This window comes from Canis lupus, chromosome 11 (genome assembly GCF_003254725.2).
Source record: "Canis lupus dingo isolate Sandy chromosome 11, ASM325472v2, whole genome shotgun sequence".
Lineage (NCBI taxonomy): Eukaryota > Metazoa > Chordata > Mammalia > Carnivora > Canidae > Canis > Canis lupus.
Genome location: NC_064253.1, coordinates 6,012,331 through 6,031,597, shown reverse-complemented (window position 1 = coordinate 6,031,597; position 19,267 = coordinate 6,012,331). Strand labels below are relative to the sequence as shown.

The 19,267-nt window shown below is 34.3% G+C and overlaps 1 protein-coding gene and 1 pseudogene across 5 annotated transcripts in view; both read right to left on the bottom strand.

The window, feature by feature from the left end:
* COMMD10 (COMM domain containing 10) overlaps positions 1–19,267 on the bottom strand; it is a 187,569-nt gene that overhangs the window by 148,596 nt on the left and 19,706 nt on the right. For all 5 annotated transcript variants that reach the window (XR_007413887.1, XM_049115970.1, XM_025446554.3 and 2 more), the window contains one exon: positions 6,185–6,295. Coding sequence is in view for 4 of the 5 variants with exons in the window: in XM_049115970.1 (XP_048971927.1) it covers positions 6,185–6,295 (111 nt within the window). In the remaining variant the exon portion in view is untranslated. The remainder of the gene's footprint in view (positions 1–6,184; positions 6,296–19,267) is intronic.
* On the bottom strand, positions 12,547–13,678 carry LOC118350172 (40S ribosomal protein S24-like; annotated as a pseudogene).

The window sequence follows — 19,267 nt, the reverse complement described above, 5'->3', positions numbered from 1 at the left end:
ACAAACCCATTATGTGACAATAGAGGAACAATTAGAAAATCATAGTATGTCATAACCAAAGGACAATGCAGTCATTTAAAATATATTCATGTAAGTATGAAGCAATATGGAAAAGATTTTACAGAGTTACATGAAGAAAAGCAGTTATACGTAAAAATCAAAGAATTCATAGGATCACTTTCAAAATAATCCATGGAATAAACACCAAAATAAAAGAGATCAAATAGACTGGCTGCATCTTGGTAGTAAATCTATGAGTTTTCCTGTATATCTCTGGAATTTTCAAGTTTTCTATAATATACATACACAACTTAAGTAATGAAAAAACCTACAATTTTTTTAAAAAGAAAGACAATCAATATTTATCAATCATTCCATTTGAGAAGAAAAGCCATTGACCAGTCTTCAAAATTTTCTGAACCCTAAATAATCATCTCAAATGATACAGATGAAAATTAGTATCTTGATACAGAGTTGATGGAGGCAAAGTTAAATTTATAAAATCACTCTTCAAAATCAGTGAGTAAAAAGCCCAGAACTTTGCAGAATGTTTATTCAGATCACAAGATAGCAAGTTGTAGAAAAGGTAATAATTGCTACTTATCAAAATGAGAAAAAAAAATTTGATTAGTGAATGAGATTATCGCCTCATAACCATATAGAGTACTGAACAGTACTAATAATACCTCAATTCTTGTTCCTAGGCCAAATATAATCATTATTTTTAAAAAATCACTTCTAAGAGATCCATTAGAAAAAACAACTGGAGTGTCCTATAGCAACACCTAACAGTGTTGTGGGTTTTGGAATTTTACTTGACTTTGACTTTTCTCCCCCTATAATTTTCAAAAGATCCATTATAAATATACAGCTATTAGAGAAAATTAACTCAAGTTATCAAGGGACTACGCTGAAATACATTCACTACATGGATTAAATTTGTAAAAATACAACATTTGTAAAATGCAGTCCTGCTCATCAGAGTAGCTTAGAGAAATTTGAAGGTCCTTCAAAATCCGTCAATACAAACATCACTTTTAAGGAGATCAAAATTCTTTACATTTCTAATACAAGAGTTCATATATGAACAACATACGTATTTTCCTCTTACTAAGATTATCTGTCATAAGCAGATCTAAGGATGTTTTCTTTGTAATGAGATAGCCTATTTCTTTGTTCATAAGGTATCAGCATCATGATGCCAAGTAGCTATTACAGTGAAGTATGTTAATAAATGGAGCTTCTACTAAACATCAGAACATATAACTGTACTTACTATGTAAAAGTGTTCAGTTATATCTCACATTGACTTAAAGTGTAAAATTATTTCAACTTAATCAAAGGAAAAGGAAATTTAGAATCCATATCTCTATCATTTTTTGGAGAACCAACAACCAACAATTAGAACAGCTTTCAGGGCACCTGGATGGTGCAGTGGGTTAAACATTCAACTCTCGGTTTCCACTCAGGTCGTGATGTCAGGGTACTGGGATGGAGCACCATGTTGGGCTCCACACTCAGCACACAGTCTGCCTGGGATTCTCTGTCCCTCTCCCTCTGCTCTTCCTGTTCCTGCATGCATACATGCACACTCTCTCAAATAAATTAATTTAAAAAAAGAACAGCTTTCAGCACCCTCAAATATATATGCATATTATAGGATCAATTTCTAAATTATTAAATAAGCAAAAGATACAGTATAAATAAAGAACAGCAATGAATAAAGCACAGAGCTCTGAGGTAAAACTGTCTGGTTTCTAGTTCTGCAATTTTTTTAGTTGTACAACCTAAGAGAATAATTTAGCATGTATGTGTTTCCATTCCCCTGTCTATAAAATAAGGATAATAATAAGAATTCACACCTGAAAGAAGTATTTTAAATAAAGGAGTAGCTAGCACAGAGTGAGCACTAACAGGGCTTTCCCTACTTTGTCTTCACTCTCAATAGAATTTGCCATCCATTTTGGAAAAAAGAATAAAGATCTCTAACTCAAAAAATTGGTACTGAAAGTCCTAAATTCACTCGAAATTGTAAGTGCCCATCCATAAAGTACCATGTACAACCTGAGCATAATCCAACTTAACATCAAGATAAATGACCGTTCCTCTTCAAGGCGAATTTTGTCTCAGTTGTTTCAAAAGAAGACAAGATTGAAATACAAAAATTCTTTCTTAAAAGACGTACCAAAAAAATTTAGAACCACTGTACTAACAAAACACAACTGTCTTGGCATTGCAAAGTTACTGGGGAAAATGCAATAATGCTCACTCAATAGCAAAATGTAAATATTTTAGTGTTTCTGGGATATTCAAAGTTAAGGTGCTTTGATTATTCAAAAATGCCAACATTGTTAAGTATAAAATTGCTATTCTCTACACAAAGACATTTTAACTGTCTATGATTAGCCTGGAACTAGTTATACTATATAAGTTATTAGAGCCATTCAACTATCATGGGGATTATTTTGTTCTCTTTTCTCATAAAGAAATTAATACAAGTGACAGAATGTAACAAAAATATCAACAGTGTTGAAGGCTTTTTAATAAATTTCATTTTGGCAAATAATCATAAAGAAATTAACAAACAATGGAATCATAATGATTTCATTTATTTGTTCTGTACATATCTGATTAATAGGCATTAATTTTGTTGATAGAAACAAGAGAACTCTATTGTTATATGCCGATTAGAAATGTGAACACTTAGCATTTCCCACAACTACGGACTTCACACATTATTTTGAATGTTATTTCAAATAACACTGTAAATGCCAGAGGTTAGGTAAGCAAAGAGCTCTACTGCCCTCTAATGAAATAAACCAAAAAAAAAAAAAAATCTCATTTTGAGTTATCTTGAAACAGGAAGATAATCTTACTTTGCTAAATGCAGTAGACAAACGCTAAGACAATTAACTGCAAACAACTAGAATATATATCAAAATACTGTAGGAAAAGCTACAATCACCCAGTTTTCATGATAAAATTAGTAGCAAAACAGGAAAGCCCTGAGATAAGAATGTTCCAAGAGAAAGGAGACCAGTACAACAATGCTATCTAATGTGATAGCAATTAAAACTTCACTGCAGGCTACACTTTTCATGTGTATGTTGGAAGTGAATAAGAAGAAAGACTCTTAGAAACTGCACACTTCAGTGAATTACAGGAAGTTTTCAGTTCAACAGCTCAAAAGTAAACATCAAAAACAGTCTTTCTCATAATTTTTACTTACTCTAATCCTCTCAGAATTATTTCAAATGCACATCTATTTTCAGGATAACTGCCTTGTGTCATCTTCACTTAAAATAATTTTATTTAATGCTTCCTGTTTTAAACAAATGCCAATTTCAGAATATGGCAACTGTATTCTATGATACTTTGCATCATAAACTAACAGTGTTAGCTTTTTGTCGTTCTTTAAATTAAAACTCTCCCTTCTTTTAACAAACTTGGTTTTGAAAATATGCTCCATATTCCTGTTCCTTTCACCTAATATTCCAACCTGTCAAGAATTCCCAAACTCTCATTCAAGTACAAAGAATAGAGTACCAGATCATAAAAAAGAGAGAGAGAGAGAGAGAGAGAGAGAGAGAGAGAGAGAATGTAAACAAAGGAAAAAGTACAGCTTCCCAGCAGCAGTTTGGTGAAAGAACAGAGATGTGGTAGTCAAGTGTAGACACACATCACTTGGAGATGGCAAGAGTCTGTCCAGGCCGACAGGGGGCAGACACTTCATTAAATGTCTTCTGTTTAGCAGATACAAGAAATGGGCCAAACCCCCACAATGCTATAGGGAAGATAGGCAATACACAGAGGCTCACGTAAGTCTGCATACAAAATAAAAATACCCTTTACTTTTGTGTGCTGCCACTCTTCTTCCCAAGGATCTGTTTGCCAGTGAAAATGGTTCCCCAGCTCTACAAGTTATAAGGATAACCACACATTCATTCAAAATTTCAAACCAGCAATGCACAGGAACATCAAATGTACTCAAGCCTCTATCTCCAAAGAGGTGAATTTTACATCTGTAGAGATTTTCTAAATAATATGAATTAAAAACATGACTCTTTTACTAGAAGCATGATTCATTCCTCCCTATTGCTTAAAAATATCACTGCCATATAAACATTTTGAAGACATAAGGGACCTAGGAGGATTCATGCATCCCGAAGTCAAGCACTGCCTAAACTGTGATACTCAAGGTACCCAGTATATGGTCAAAATAGTATCCATCCCACCTATATTTTACATTTAGCTATTCAGACATAGTATATGGTAGTCATGAGAATACAACAGTGAAAGTGTACAGCCCCTTGGAGTATATATATATATATATATATATATATTTTTTTTTTTTATGATAGGCACACAGTGAGAGAGAGACGCAGAGACATAGGCAGAGGGAGAAGCAGGCTCCATGCACTGGGAGCCCGACATGGGATTCGATCCCAGGTCCCCAGGATCGCGCCCTGGGCCAAAGGCAGGCGCCAAACCACTGCGCCACCCAGGGATCCCCCCTTGGAGTATATATGAATCTGTGTAGGTATGTATGACATACACAGGTGCATATATGTGCTTTCACTCAGAACAGTCCCAGTCTACACCAGTGAGGTCCAGATATTATCCTAAACCTAAAGGAATGCCTTCCCTAGTTCAGGGAAAGAAAAGAAGGACTTCCCAGGCTGTCCTTTGCCTCCCCAATTCCCAGTTAGCCTAAATATGAAAATACATGACCAAAAAATAAAAGGGGAAAAGAAGGCAAAGAAAGGCAAAAGATTAACTCCATCAGGAAAAAAGTTTATTGTCAGCTTCAGTTTAAAACAAAGATATTTATTTATCCAGCAGCCAAAAAAAGTTTTATCGATGATAATGATGATGAAGATGGAAGCAGCCTGCATTTTTTTGAGCATTTACGTAATATTAGGCATTCAACAAAATACTACATACAATGGGTATCTACTCTTCATATAAAACCTTGTGAGACAGGTTATTATTATCCCCATTTTACAAGGGAAGACACTAACACTCATAAAGATTTAAGTAACTCTGCTACCAAATTCAGTATACTAGTCAGTTCAACATATATCAGTATACTAGTCAGTTCAACTCTTAACCACTAAATTTATATTATTTTACATATTATTTATATTTATTAACTGCAAATGTATGAAATGAAATACTTTTGAAACACTGTGGTGAATTAATTATATGTGGTGAGACCCAACTCAATTGCCTAAAATTTTGTAGACATGGAACGTGGGCTAGGTATTGGTTCTAGTTCTTACGGTTAATAAAAATGTGCATGATATAACACATAATGAAAGTTCTAACAAAGAAGTAATAATAATCCCATCCTTCAATGGCCATTATAAACAATAACATTTCTCCCGTCATCCTCTGATCACATCCAGGCAGAGTAATCTCTCCTGCCTCTGATCCTCCTACCTCATTCTCATCTTTATTTTATTTGTCTTAACATGAGGCGAAGTCTCCTTCCGTTAAGGGGGGGAGGGGGAGTCACTCCCTTAGAAAGAGAATCAATTACAATAAAAATACAACAAATAGCTTTTATTGATATCTTAAAATATATTTCTCTATATGCTACAGTAAAGAAAATATTCCAGGCCAACTCTTTCAAGTAGATTACACGTTCAAGCTTCTTGAAATTAACACTAAAGGAGAAATCACCATGCGGTAAAAAACAAATCCAAAATTCCGTTTTGCAAGAATAGGAATTTAAACACATGCACACAAGTGCTACACACATACACATACAAATACAATTCATGCCACCTTCATAATCTAGGCATTGGTTAGACAACAATAGTCCCTCTAGCATATGTATGCAGCTTAAAACACAAAACACTCAGAAATATCCACAAATATCTGAATCATTAAAATCTTGTATCTGGCATTACCAAGTTTTCTTATTGCAGAATTTAAAAGGAGACATTATGATATGTTTTTGCAAGAAAGGCACCTTGCAAGACATTTCTTCAAATGAATACTAAAGTGACAAATCATTCTGATATCAAAAACTGTCACTTATAAATAAAGAGCTGTTAATTTGTTAATCCTTATTTGATTGTATTTAAATTTTCAACCAAGAGAGCAAAGACCTTGCTAACAATAAAGTACATGACCCAGTAAACAAAATACACTGTTTCAATGAGATACCATTTCTTACCTTTGAATCTTCATTGCTCACTCCTAGCTGTAATACAGCCTGAGGAGATTTCAGTTTCGCCTGAGCAGAGTGAGCCATCTGAAGGTTAAGCTGCCATTCGACTGTCTCAAGCTAGAAAAGACAAGTGCAGATTGGAATCAGATGGTATAGAAGGAAGACAACGGTCAACTTTAAGCATATCTCCCATCCATGGGAATGAACATGAATAACCTGGACTTCGTGGAAAGTCAGTTCCCGGGCTCCTTCAACCTGCATATTCTGCAAATTCTCCCTTTGGGCTCATAACACTGGCCTTGTGCCACACCTATCAAATTCAACAATAAAGATGGTCTTCAAATACGCTGTATTCTAAAAATAGAGGTCTTAGGCTAAGCAATGAAGTACACTAAAAGAGACAATGGCTTTTAAATAGTAAATTACTATTTTAAGATAGTATATATGTAAAGCCAATGATTTTTAAATAGTTAGAGATTTTAACTCACACTTTAATGACCTCTCATTATCTTTCAAAACTCTGCATTAGGTAGAATACAGGTAAGACTTTTTGTTTGTTTAAATTTAGAGGAAAATTGAAGTACCCAGATGGTAAGAGGTTCACACATTTAGACATAGTTAGTGAGACTGGAAAAGAGCCAGACAAAGAAATGATATTTATTAGTGAGCAGGTGTTATCATGCTTTCCAAAGTACTCTTATTATGGTTCCCGGTTATGACAGAAACTAATTAGAACATTTCCTTTGAACTTATTAATTAACATAATAATAGCAAAACTTAATCAGGTAGGGCAAAAGTAGTAAAGACAGACTAAAACAGTTTAAGTTTTCTCTTAAAATATTAAACAGCACAAATGTGGCTTTATTAAACTCGATAGATGACTGGTTTCTCTAATCTCAGAACTATGAGTATAAATTTTGAGATTTAACTTCCAGTGAGTCTCAAGTATCAATATTTAGGGAAGACTGTAACATGCAATTGTCATATGCCTCAGACAACATGGCTCTAATAACTGAATGAGTAAAACTAACTTACTACATTGGTAAGAATGGCAACCTCACAACAATTTTTACTCAACCAAAATACTAACTGCTACCTTGAAAGACTGTTCAACAGCTAGAATCACAGCAGTGACTCAAAGCCAAATTGGAAAGAGAGCAATGAAAGTATGATCTATTTGAGAGAGGATATGATGACAAAATAAAGATACGGTTTTGTTCTTTCTGGCACTGAGCCTTTGAGGGGTTATGGGTAAAAAGAGGAAAGATGTTGCAGAGACATAGCCCACAATACCAGAAATAAAACAATTTAATGGTGTATGTTAAGGACCCTTAACATACTGATCTTTAACACACATCAGAGTAAGTGTAGTCTCTAATACCAGCCCACCACTCTTTTGAACAGTTATGTGCAATAGATCTACCAATAAATAAGAAAAAGTATGCCATAACCATTCTCATATATCCAAGCATTTTGATACATGTCACTGTCTTAATTGAAAAGTACCTTCCAGATACTCATATGAACCTAAAAGATATTGTCTTGATCTTATTTTACTGATCCTATCCTAGCCCTTGAAGCACTTAGAATATTAAGTGAATGAATTAAAACACAGCCTCATTATGGCCAATAATTTGCATAAATTAATGCATGCTTTGTCTTTGCATAACAGTGGTAAAGGAGAATTTACAACAGCACTGAGCTTACGCTTTCGTTCAAGCTTCAGCTGTCATTCACTAGCTATGGGAACCATGGAACCATGGTTAAGTCACAATCTTTTAAGACCTCAATTTTTTCATAGGAATTAATCTATGTGAACTATCTGCTTTCTTGAATTATTAGTAATAACAATTAAGAAAATGCATATTCAAAGGTGTTTTGGAAACTGCAAAGTATTATAATTTTTTTTTTTTTTTTTTTTGGTCAGCAGAGTGTTCAACAATTTATTTTCACAAATATTTAAGGTTAGTATAATATTTGTTTACTTCATTAGCATTTTTTGTATTTTTTATTAGAGTTCAATTTGCCAACATATAGTATAACACCTAGTGCTCATCCCATCAAGTGCCCCACCTTAGTGCCCGTCAGTCACCCAGTCACCCCAACCCCCCTCCCACCTCCCCTTCCACTACCCCTTGTTCGTTTCCCAGAGTTAGGAGTCTCTCATGTTCTGTCACCCTCTCTGGTATTTCCCACTCATTTTCTCTCCTTTCCCCTTTAATCCTTTTCACTATTTTTTTTTATATTTCCCAAATGAATGAAAACCATTTAATGTTTGTCCTTCTCTGATTGACTTACTTCACTCAGCATAATACCCTCCAGTTCTATCCACGTTGAAGCAAATGGTATTTGTCATTTCTAATGGCTGAGTAATATTCCATTGTATACATAGACCACATCTTCTATACCCATTCATCTTTTGAGGGATACCAAGGCTCCTTCCACAGTTTGGCCATTGTGGACATTGCTGCTATAAACTTTGGGGTGCAAGTGTCTCGGTTTTTTCACTGCATCTATATCTTTGGGGTAAATCCCCAGCAGTGCAATTGTTGGGTCATAGGACAGTTCTATTTTTAACTCTCTGAGGAACCTCCATACAGTTTTCCAGAGTGGCTGTACCAGTAGTATTATAAATTTAAGGCATTTTTGATTACCTGCTTTTTTTCTACAGTATCTTAAATACAGTAGACATTCTGTATCTGTTGAACTGAACTGAAATGGAAATGAATCAAAGAATCCTCACAAGGAAAGAAAGGTAATTTTTAAGAGTCATGACTAAAAGAGTTGGTGGGTTGCCTTTCTTAAATTCCAGAGCCTTTTCCATGAAACTGTGATTTAAAAATATTTGTTCCATGTCCATTTTAAAGAGTAATTTAAGAAGCAAACAAAATTGCTAAGTTCCATACGTATGTATATGCACATACCCACACCCACACACAAAATTTCTTAGAAAATGATCAGTATTCAGAAACCTTAAATGAAGAGGGAATACAGAAAGAACAACTAGAACTATAAAAGAATACTTAACAACTACACAGAGTAATAATAGGAAAACAAATAAACCCTTTTCAGTGAAACTAGAAGACAAAGAAAAATTGAGAACCATTATAAAAAATAATTGACACATACACTTCAAAAACATAAATATCCTAAGAAACAAAAGTTTGGAAAGAAGTCATTCTTTACATGGTTTATAACACACTGCTATATTATTGGCCATATCTCTAATAGGCACTAGTAATAGAAATATAAGCAAAATCCCACTTAAAATGGGATGATATTGTATAGTATACTACTGTGGGTGAAAACTGTATAGTATACTATTGAATTATCATTCCATTAATATTAATAACTACAAAATACAAGAGTCACCAATATTTCAATTAAATATAAAATAAGAAAATCTAGTGTACAATTTTGACTTACATTAGCTCGACTATATATGCTTCTATTTAGAATAAAATTCTGCCTCATGTACAGCAGACATTTATACATTATAATATCAGGAATCATTTTAATATTTCTTTTCTTATTTCACACTCAGATTTAAATCTGAGAGTCCTTATATCTTAATCAACATCCTAGATTTAAATGTCACCTAGGGGATGCCTGTGTGGCTCAGTGATTGAGTGTCTGCCTTTGTTTCAGTGCATGATCCCGTGGTCCCTGGATCAAGTCCAACATCGGCTCCCTGCATGGAGCCTGCATCTGCTTCTGCCTATGTCTCTGCATCTCTCTCTGTCTCTCATGAATAAATAAATCAATAAATCTTTTAAAAAAAAAATAGAAAATAAATGTCACCAAAATAACATAAAACACAAGAAAAATAAGACACTGATATTTTTAAGGTGTTTCAACCCAAGTCAAACTGTTTAAAGGATAGTTCTTTTTTTAAGATCTTATTTGTTCGTTTGTTTGTTTATGAGAGACACAGAGAGAGAGGCAGAGACATAGGCAGAGGGAGAAGCAGGACGGAATCATGACCTGATGCTCAACCACTGAGCCACCCAGGTGCCCCTAAATGATAGTTCTTACACATCTCGCTAACATTACTTCTTACCTGACAATGTTACTAATATGTCAGTTCAAAATATGATTTAAATACATATATATGAAAATAAATAAATAAATAAATACATATATATGACTTCATTCTCTCTCATATTTCCATGTAATGACCTCAATGTAAACTTAAATTTTCATAAGTGCTTTGTAAACCACAATTCCAAATCACACAGAATCACCCAAAATTATAATTCTATTAACCGTTTTAAATGGAAAAAGAAAATGTAAAGTTTCATACCATATTTTAACTAGTGGGGTGCTCTAAAACAGAAGCCACTGTTTGGATCATACAACACAGTAAGAAATACTTTTTATGTTGCAAACAACCATATATGCCCCAAAGTTCCACAGAATAATTTTTACCTGGAGGTGTGTTCTTTAACACGTTTCATTATGTTTCATTTTGAAAATGCTATTTGAAAATCCTCTAAACCACTAAACCACTAATATTTCAGGCTATTTACAGTTAGAAAAATACTGCTCAAAAATACTGAATGAGTTTTAGGAACTACATGTGTAGGTAATCATGAAAAATTTTATTATTTATCATAATAAATCATGAAAACACACATAATTAGAGCCATATCTGCTAAAATAGAAAACACTATCTATATTGTTGCTATAAGCCACCATCTACTTTATAACTAGAAAATACAATAGAAACTTCATTTCCATATGGCTCATTACAGAAACTATACACCTCTATTTACTCTAATGAAATACAAAAATTAGGCAGTTGACTAAATGTTTCATATGAGAACATAAACCTATTTGTAAAGCTTAGCTAAATACTTGCTCCACAAATTTTTTCTTAACCACTTCTGACTTCGATTTCTTCTTTTAAATCTGATCGATCCTATGAAGTGCCCAATTTAAGAAATAGTGACTTCTGGTATCAAGGACTATGAACTTAGAAAAAAAGAAATCTTTCTACAAACAGCACCTACATCCCTTAACAAAATACAAAGAACAACTATCTGAGGGCTCTATAAGGCACAAAAAGTACATAGAATTTGGAGAATCAAAACATAATGCAACGTTAGCAGCCATGCATCAAAGAAATAAAAGAGAAGTAAAAAAAGCTACTTTGACAGAATTGAAAATACAACATACCAAAATTTGTGGGATGCCACAAAAGCAGTTCTAAGGGAGAAGTTCATACTGATATATGCCCACATCAAGAAACAAAAAAGATTTCAAACAACCTAACTTTACACCTCAAAAAGCTGGAAAAAGAACAAAACCCAATGTAAGTAGAAAGATAGAAAAAATAAATACTAGAAATAGATAAAATAGAAACTAAAACAATAAAAAAAGATCATACCAAGATCTAGAGTTTTTTTTTTTTTGAAAAGATAAAAATTAACAAACGTTTAGCTAGACTCACCCAAAAAAGAAGAATCAAATAAATAAAATCAGGAATGAAAGAGGAGACATTACAATTGATACCACAGAAATACAGAAGACCATAAAAGAATACTATGAACAATTACATGCCAATACATCAGACAACCTACAAGAACCGGATAAATTCCTAGAAACATACAACCTACCAAGATTGAATCACAAAAAAAAAAAAAAAGAAAAAAAAGAAAATCTGAACAAATTCCTAATAAGGAGATTCACTAACCAAAATCCTCCCAACAAACAAAAGTCCATGACCAATGGCTTCACTGGTGAATTCTACCAAATATTTACAGAAGAATGAATACCAATCTTTCTCAAACCCTTCCAAAAACAAAAGATTAGGGAACACTTCCAAATTCATTTTACAAGGCCAGCATTATCAATACAAAAATCAGACAAGGGTGCCACAAGGAAAGAAAATTACAAGCCAGTATCCTTGATAAACACTAAAGCAAAAATCCCCAACAAAATATTACCAAAGCAAATTTAACAATACATTAGTAGGACCATACACCATGATCAAGTGGGATTTATTCCAAGGATGCTAGGATGGTTCAACATTCATAAATCAATCAATGTGCTATACCATATTAACAAAATCAAAGATAAAAATCATATGATCATTTTAATAGAAGCAGAAAAAGCATCTGACAAAATTCAACATCCATTTATGATTAAAAAAAACTCTCGGGATCCCTGGGTGGCGCAGCGGTTTGGCGCCTGCCTTTGGCCCAGGGCGCGATCCTGGAGACCCCGGATCGAATCCCACGTCAGGCTCCCGGTGCATGGAGCCTGCTTCTCCCTCTGCCTATGTCTCTGCCTCTCTCTCTCTCTCTCTATGTGACTATCATAAATAAATAAAATAAAAAAATAATAAATAAAAAAAAATAAAAAAATAAAAAAAACTCTCAAAAGGCTGGGTATAGGGGGAAGATGTTTCAACATAACAAAGGCCAGATATGTCAAGCCCACAGCTAACATCACATTCAATGGTGAAAAGTTGAACGCTTTCCCCCTAAGATCATTAACAAGACAAAAATGACCACTCTTGACACTTTTGTTCAACAAAATATTGGAAGTCCTAGCCAGAACAATTACAATTAATAATAATAATAATCACCCAAATCAGAAAGGAACATATAAAACAGTTGGTGAAAATGACAAGATTTTATATGTAGAAAATCCTAACAACTCCACCAAATAGCTCTTGGAATTAATAAATGAATTCAGTAAAGCTGTGTGATACAAAACCAACATATAAAAATTTATTACAATTCTATACACTAATAATGAACTATCAGAAAGAAATTAAGACGATCCCTTTACATCTACATCAAAAGAATAAAATACCTAGAAATAAATTTAACCCAGGAAGTGAAACACCTACACATTGAAAATCACAGGACACTTCATGAAAAGAAATGAAGACACAAATATAGGAAAAATATTCCATGCTCGTGGATTGGAAGAATAAGTGTTGTTAAAATATCCATACTACCCAAGCAATCTATAAATTCAATGAATTCTCTATCAAAATTCTTTTTTTTTTTAACGTTCTTAGTTTATTAATCCTCTCGTGAAAAATCTGCACAATCACCACAGATAAAGCCACTGCAGAGTCTTTACTCCTTCTGTTGTCCAATCTCCAGCTCACTTTTTGCCAGCACCAACGTTGGCTTTTGCAGTCCCCCTGACTTTCTTCATTCTGTTTTTGCGTTCTTTGCGCTGTTTTCTTGAAGTCTTTTTCTTCTTATACAGGCCATGTCTTGCAAGTCTATGTTTGGGTTCATTTTTCTTTGCATAATCCAAGGAATCATAAATCATGCCAAAGCCAGTTGTCTTGCCACCACCAAAATGGGTTCTGAATCCAAATACAAATATGACATCTGGTGTGGTCTTATACATTTTGGCTAGTTTTTCCCGAATTTCTGTCTTAGGTACTGTTGCCTTCCCAGGGTGAAGAACATCAATGACCATCTGTTTCCGCTGAAGCAGTCAGTTGGTCATGAACTTCCTGGTCTGGATAGTTTGTGTCGTTCATGATGGCAGCCGAGCTTCAAGCAGCCGGGGAGGAAAAGAGCCTCTATCAAAATTCTAATGGTATTTTTACAGAAATAGAGCAATCCTAAAATTTATATGGAACCAAAGAAGACTCCAAACAGACAAAGCAATCTTGAGAAAGAACAAAGCTAAGAGACAACATGCTTCCTGATTTCAAACTATATTACAAAGTTATAGTAATCAAAAACACGATGTTGGCATAGAAACACACACACACAGGTCAATGGAACACACTACAAAGTCCAGAAACAAGTCCACACATATACGGTCAATTAATTTACAACAAAGAAGTCAAAAATATAACAGAGAAAGGCCAATCTCTTCAGTAAACAGTGTTGGGAAAACTGAACAGCCACATTCAAAAGAATGAAACTGGACCACTATCTTACATCATGCACAAAAACGAATTCAAAATACATTAAAGCCTTTAACATAATACCTGAAACCTAAAACCCCTAGTAGAAAACATAGTGGTAAGATCCTTGACATCATTCTTGGTGAGGAATTTTTGGATTTGACACCAAAAGCAAACACAACACAAGCAAAAATATACTAGTGGGACTAAAAGTAAAAATCTTCTGCACAGCAAAGGAAATTGCCAGCCAAATGGAAACACAACCCACCAAATGGGAGAAAATATTTGCAAATCATATATGGATCCAAGATCCATAAAGAACTCACAAAACTGCAAAATAAATAAATAAATAATCTCTTAAAAATGAGCAGAGATATGAATTGACATTTTTCCAAAGAAAATATATATATTGCCAACAGGTACATGTAAAGGCACTCAACATCAGGAATCATCAGGGAAATACAAGTCAAAACCACAATATCACCTCAACCTGTTGGAATGACTATCAAAATCACAAGAAATAACAAGTGTTAGTAAGAATACAAAGAAAAGGGAACCTTCGTATACTATTGATGAGGATGTAAATTGGTATAGCTGCTATGGAAAACAGTATGGAGGTTCCTCAAAAAAATTAAAAATAGAACTACCATATGATCCAGCAATTCCACTTCTGGATATTTATCTAAACAAACTCAAGAAGATATCCACAACCCCATGTGCATTGTACAATAGCCAAGATGTGGAAACAACCTAGGCACCCATAGACCACTAAATGGCTAAAGAAAATGTGAAACACACACACACACAGAGGAATATTATTCTACCACAATAACAAAAAAGGGAAATCTTGCCATTTGCAACAACATGGGTGAACTCTGAGGGCATTATATGAAATAAGTCAGGCTCAGAAAGACACACCGTATGACCTCACCTATATGTGGAATCTAAAAACAACAACCACCACCACCAAACCTATTGCTACAAAGAATGACAACCACAGGTTGTCAGAGGACTATTGGGGAGGGAGATGGGTAAAACGAATGAAGGTAATCAAAAACTACAAACTTGCAGTTTATCAAATAAATAATTCTTGGAGATGAAATGGACAGCATGGTACTACAGTTACTACTACTATATCATATATTTGAAAGTTATTAAGAAAGTGTATCTTAAAAGCCCTTATCACAGAAAAACAACTGATAACTATATATGGACTAGATTTACTATAGTGTTTACTTCACAATGTATACAAATATTGAATCATTACAATATACCTGAAACAGATATAATGTTATAGACCAACTGGATCTCATTTTTTAAAAATGACACAACGACATGCTGTCTAGAGAAAAACACACTGAAGATAATGTGAGCAGTTTGAAAGTTAAATGATGGAAAAAGATGTATCATGCAAACATTAATCAAAACAAAGTGGGGTGGGGGCTATAAAATTATCCAAAGTGGAGAAAGACATTATATAACAATAAAAGGACCAATACACCAAGATATAACAACGCTAAAGGTCTTAGAGCTACAATATATGTCAAGCAAAAATTAATAGAACTAAAAGAACTAGAGGAATCCACAACTGTAGTTATAGACTTCAAAACTTATTTCTCAACAACTGATATTAGAATAACTAGACAGAAAATCAGCAAGGATATGAAGACTTCAACAACATCATCAACCAAAAGAATCTAATTGATATTTATAGAACACTTCACTCAACAACATCAGAATACATATTCTTTTCAAACACCCACAAAATGTATACCAAGACAAACCATATTCTGGGCCATAAAACGTATGCTTAACAAATAAAAAGAAATGAAATCATACAGAATGTGTTTTCTGACCACAATGGTACTAAACTAGAAATCAATAACAGAAAGAGGAAAATCTCCCTTGGAAACTAAACAACATACTTTTAAATAATCATTCTGTCTCAAGGAAAACCCATATATACATTGAACTATTAGAAAATAAAAAACACAACATATCAAAATTATGGGATATAGCTAAAGCAATGCTGAGAAGAAAACTTAAAGTACCAAATACTTAAATTTGAAAAGAGGAAAAAAATCTCAAATCAATGATCTGAGAACCTCAAGAATCACAGGCAAAATAATTAACCTCAACCAACTCAGATACCGTATATAAAAATTAATTCAAAAGGGATATGGATGGACATAAATAAAAAAATATAAAACTACAAATTTTTTTAAAAGATTTTATTTATTTATTCATAGAGACACAGAGAGAGAGAGAGAGAGAGGCAGAGACACAGACAGAGGGAGAAGCAGGCTCCTTGTGGGGGAGCCTGATGTGGGACTCGATCCCGGGTCTCCAGGGTCATGCCCTGGGCTGAAGGCGGCACTAAACCGCTGAGCCACCCTGGCTGCCCAAAACTACAAATTTTTTAGGAAAAAAAAAAAAAAACCACTAAGCCAAAGTGCTTAAATGGTCTAGGGTCTAGGGCAAGGGAAAAAGTTTTGAGACACAATACCAAAAGCAAATCCATTCCAAGAGGGACACCTAGGTGGCTCAGGGGTTGAGTGCCTTTGGCTCAGGGCGTGATTCTGGAGTCCCAGGATCAAGTCCCGCATCAGGCTCCCTGCATGGAGCCTGCTTCTCACTCTGCCTATGTCTCTGCCTCTCTCTGTGTCTCTCATGAATAAATAAATAAAATCTTTAAAAAAAAACAGAAGTCCATTCCAAGAAAAACTGATAAACTGGTCTTCAACAAAGTGAAAGTTTTTGCTCTGCAAATGACCCTAATTAAGAAAGATGAGAAGTCAAACTACAGACTGGGAGAAAACATCTGCAAATCACACATCTGAAAGGATTAGTCTCCAAAATATATAAACAACTCTCAAAACTTAATAGTTCTTTTTTTTTTTTTTAAAGAAGTGATCCAATTAGAAAATGTGCAAAAGGCAGAGAAACATTTCACTGAAGAGGATATAGAGATAGCAAAATAAATACAAGAAAAAATATTCAACATCATTAGCTATCCAAGAAATGCAAATTAAAGCCACAATGAGATATCACTGCACACCTATCAGAATAATTAAAATAAAAAATAGTGACAACTCCAAATGCTGCCAAGGATGTAGAGGGAATGGATCCCTTATACACTGCTGATCAGAATGCAAAATGATATAGCCACTCTGGAAAAGGGTTTGAGAATTTCTTATAAAACAAAACATGTAATGAAACATGTATCACCCAGCAATTGTACTCATGAGTATACTCTAGAAAAATAAATACTTATGCTCATGCAAAAACCTATATACAAATGTCTATGGCAACTTCATTTGCAACCAACAAAAACTGGAAACAATTCAGCTATCTTTCAAAAGCTAAATGCTTAAACAATCTGTTTTATATATATACCAGAGAATACTACATAGCAATAAAAAGAAATGAACTATTAATACCTCTACAACCTCAGGGGTGCTTGGGTGGCTCAGTTGGTTAAGAGTCTGACTTTTGATTTTGGCTCAGGTTGTGATCTCAGGGTCATGAGATCAAGCCCTGTGTTGGGCTCCATGCTTAGCCAGGAGTCTGCTTAGGATTCTCTCTCCCTCAGTCCCTACTCCCACCTCCTCCTTTCTCAAAGCAAAACAAGACAAAACTCTAACAACCAGAATGAATATCCAGAGAATTATGGTAAGTATGAAAAAGGTCAATCCCAGAACATTGCATACTGTATGATTCTATTTATATTATACTTCTTGAAATCACAGAAACTATAGATATACAAAAGAAATTAATGGTTGCCTGAAGGGTGTGGGATGGGCATGAAAAGGAAGTGGGTATGGCCATAAAAGGTAACTTGAGTGAACCTTGTGGTAATGAAAATGCTCTGTATCTTGACTGTATTAATGTCAATGTCCTGCTTATGATATTGTACTATAGTTACTCAAGATGTTATCACTAGGGGAAACTAGGTGAAGGGTACATGGGATCCCTCTCTATTACTTCTTACTACTGCATGTATATCTATCATTATCAAAAGGCTAGTTCACTTAGGAACAGCATAAATTAGAGAAAGAGAATTAGTAAATGTAAATAATTATGAAAATTCTGCTAAATTCATATTTATACCTCATCCTTGGGTACATGATTATGACATTCAAAGAAAATCTACCATTCTACAAGGTCCCTATGATTCTTTTTTTTTTTTTTAATAATTTATTTATTCATTAGAGACACAGAGAGAGAGAAAGGCCGAGACACAGGCAGAGGGAGAAGCAGGCTCCATGCAGGGAGCCCAACGTGGGACTCGATCCCCGGTCTCCAGGATCACACCCTGGGCTGCAGGCGGCGCTAAACCGCTGAGCCACTGGGGCTGCCCGGTCCCTATGATTCTAATTGGCTTTTCCACATTCTTTGTTTCTAAAATTTATATATATAAAAATGAAGCATGAGATAAGATCTTCCTTTGCAAATTTCACACAGGGGAGAAGGGGATTTTTCAATTCAGTGTAATACGTTTAGTAAGGTTAGCTTCTTTGAAGCATTTCTCATTATAAATATGTATCACCAAGAAACCAATACATGCTGGAAAAATCAATTTCTGAATATATAAAAGGTCATATTTATGATCCCTGAATAATAGCACAGGTACATGTATGTTTATGCAATTAATCTTTGTTTAAAATGATAGAGTCAGTAATTTTACATTTGTCTAAAACAGAGAAGTTTCCTCTATTTCAATTATACTGTATGGAGATTTATTTCCTCAGGCAAAAGAGATACAGGGTTTGCCAAAGGACACAAGATGACACCACCAATTTAGGAGTACATTTCAGTGGAAACATTCTGTGTACCAATAAGAGTATACAGATGATTTATTCCTCAATTTTTTACCTTCTTTTCTTTGGAAAGAAATTGCTATTAACTATGAAGAAGGTACTTAAAATCAGCTCAAAAAGATCCATTAATCATATCAGCAAAATGTTAAACAGTCTATCATTTGGAGGCCCTCCAGGAGATCTCAAATTTTATTCCCCATTTTTAAGCTGGTTGTGCCCAAGTTACAAAGCTGCATTCTAAAACATCTCATGTAGAACTTAGAATGAATTTGCAAACAGAATAACATTGTAAATGGTGATTAAATTACCAAGTAGTTTAACAGAAGCAATGCAAGTGGTTCCCTACTTTTTTCCTAACTGGAGGAGTATCTAAAACTCAAA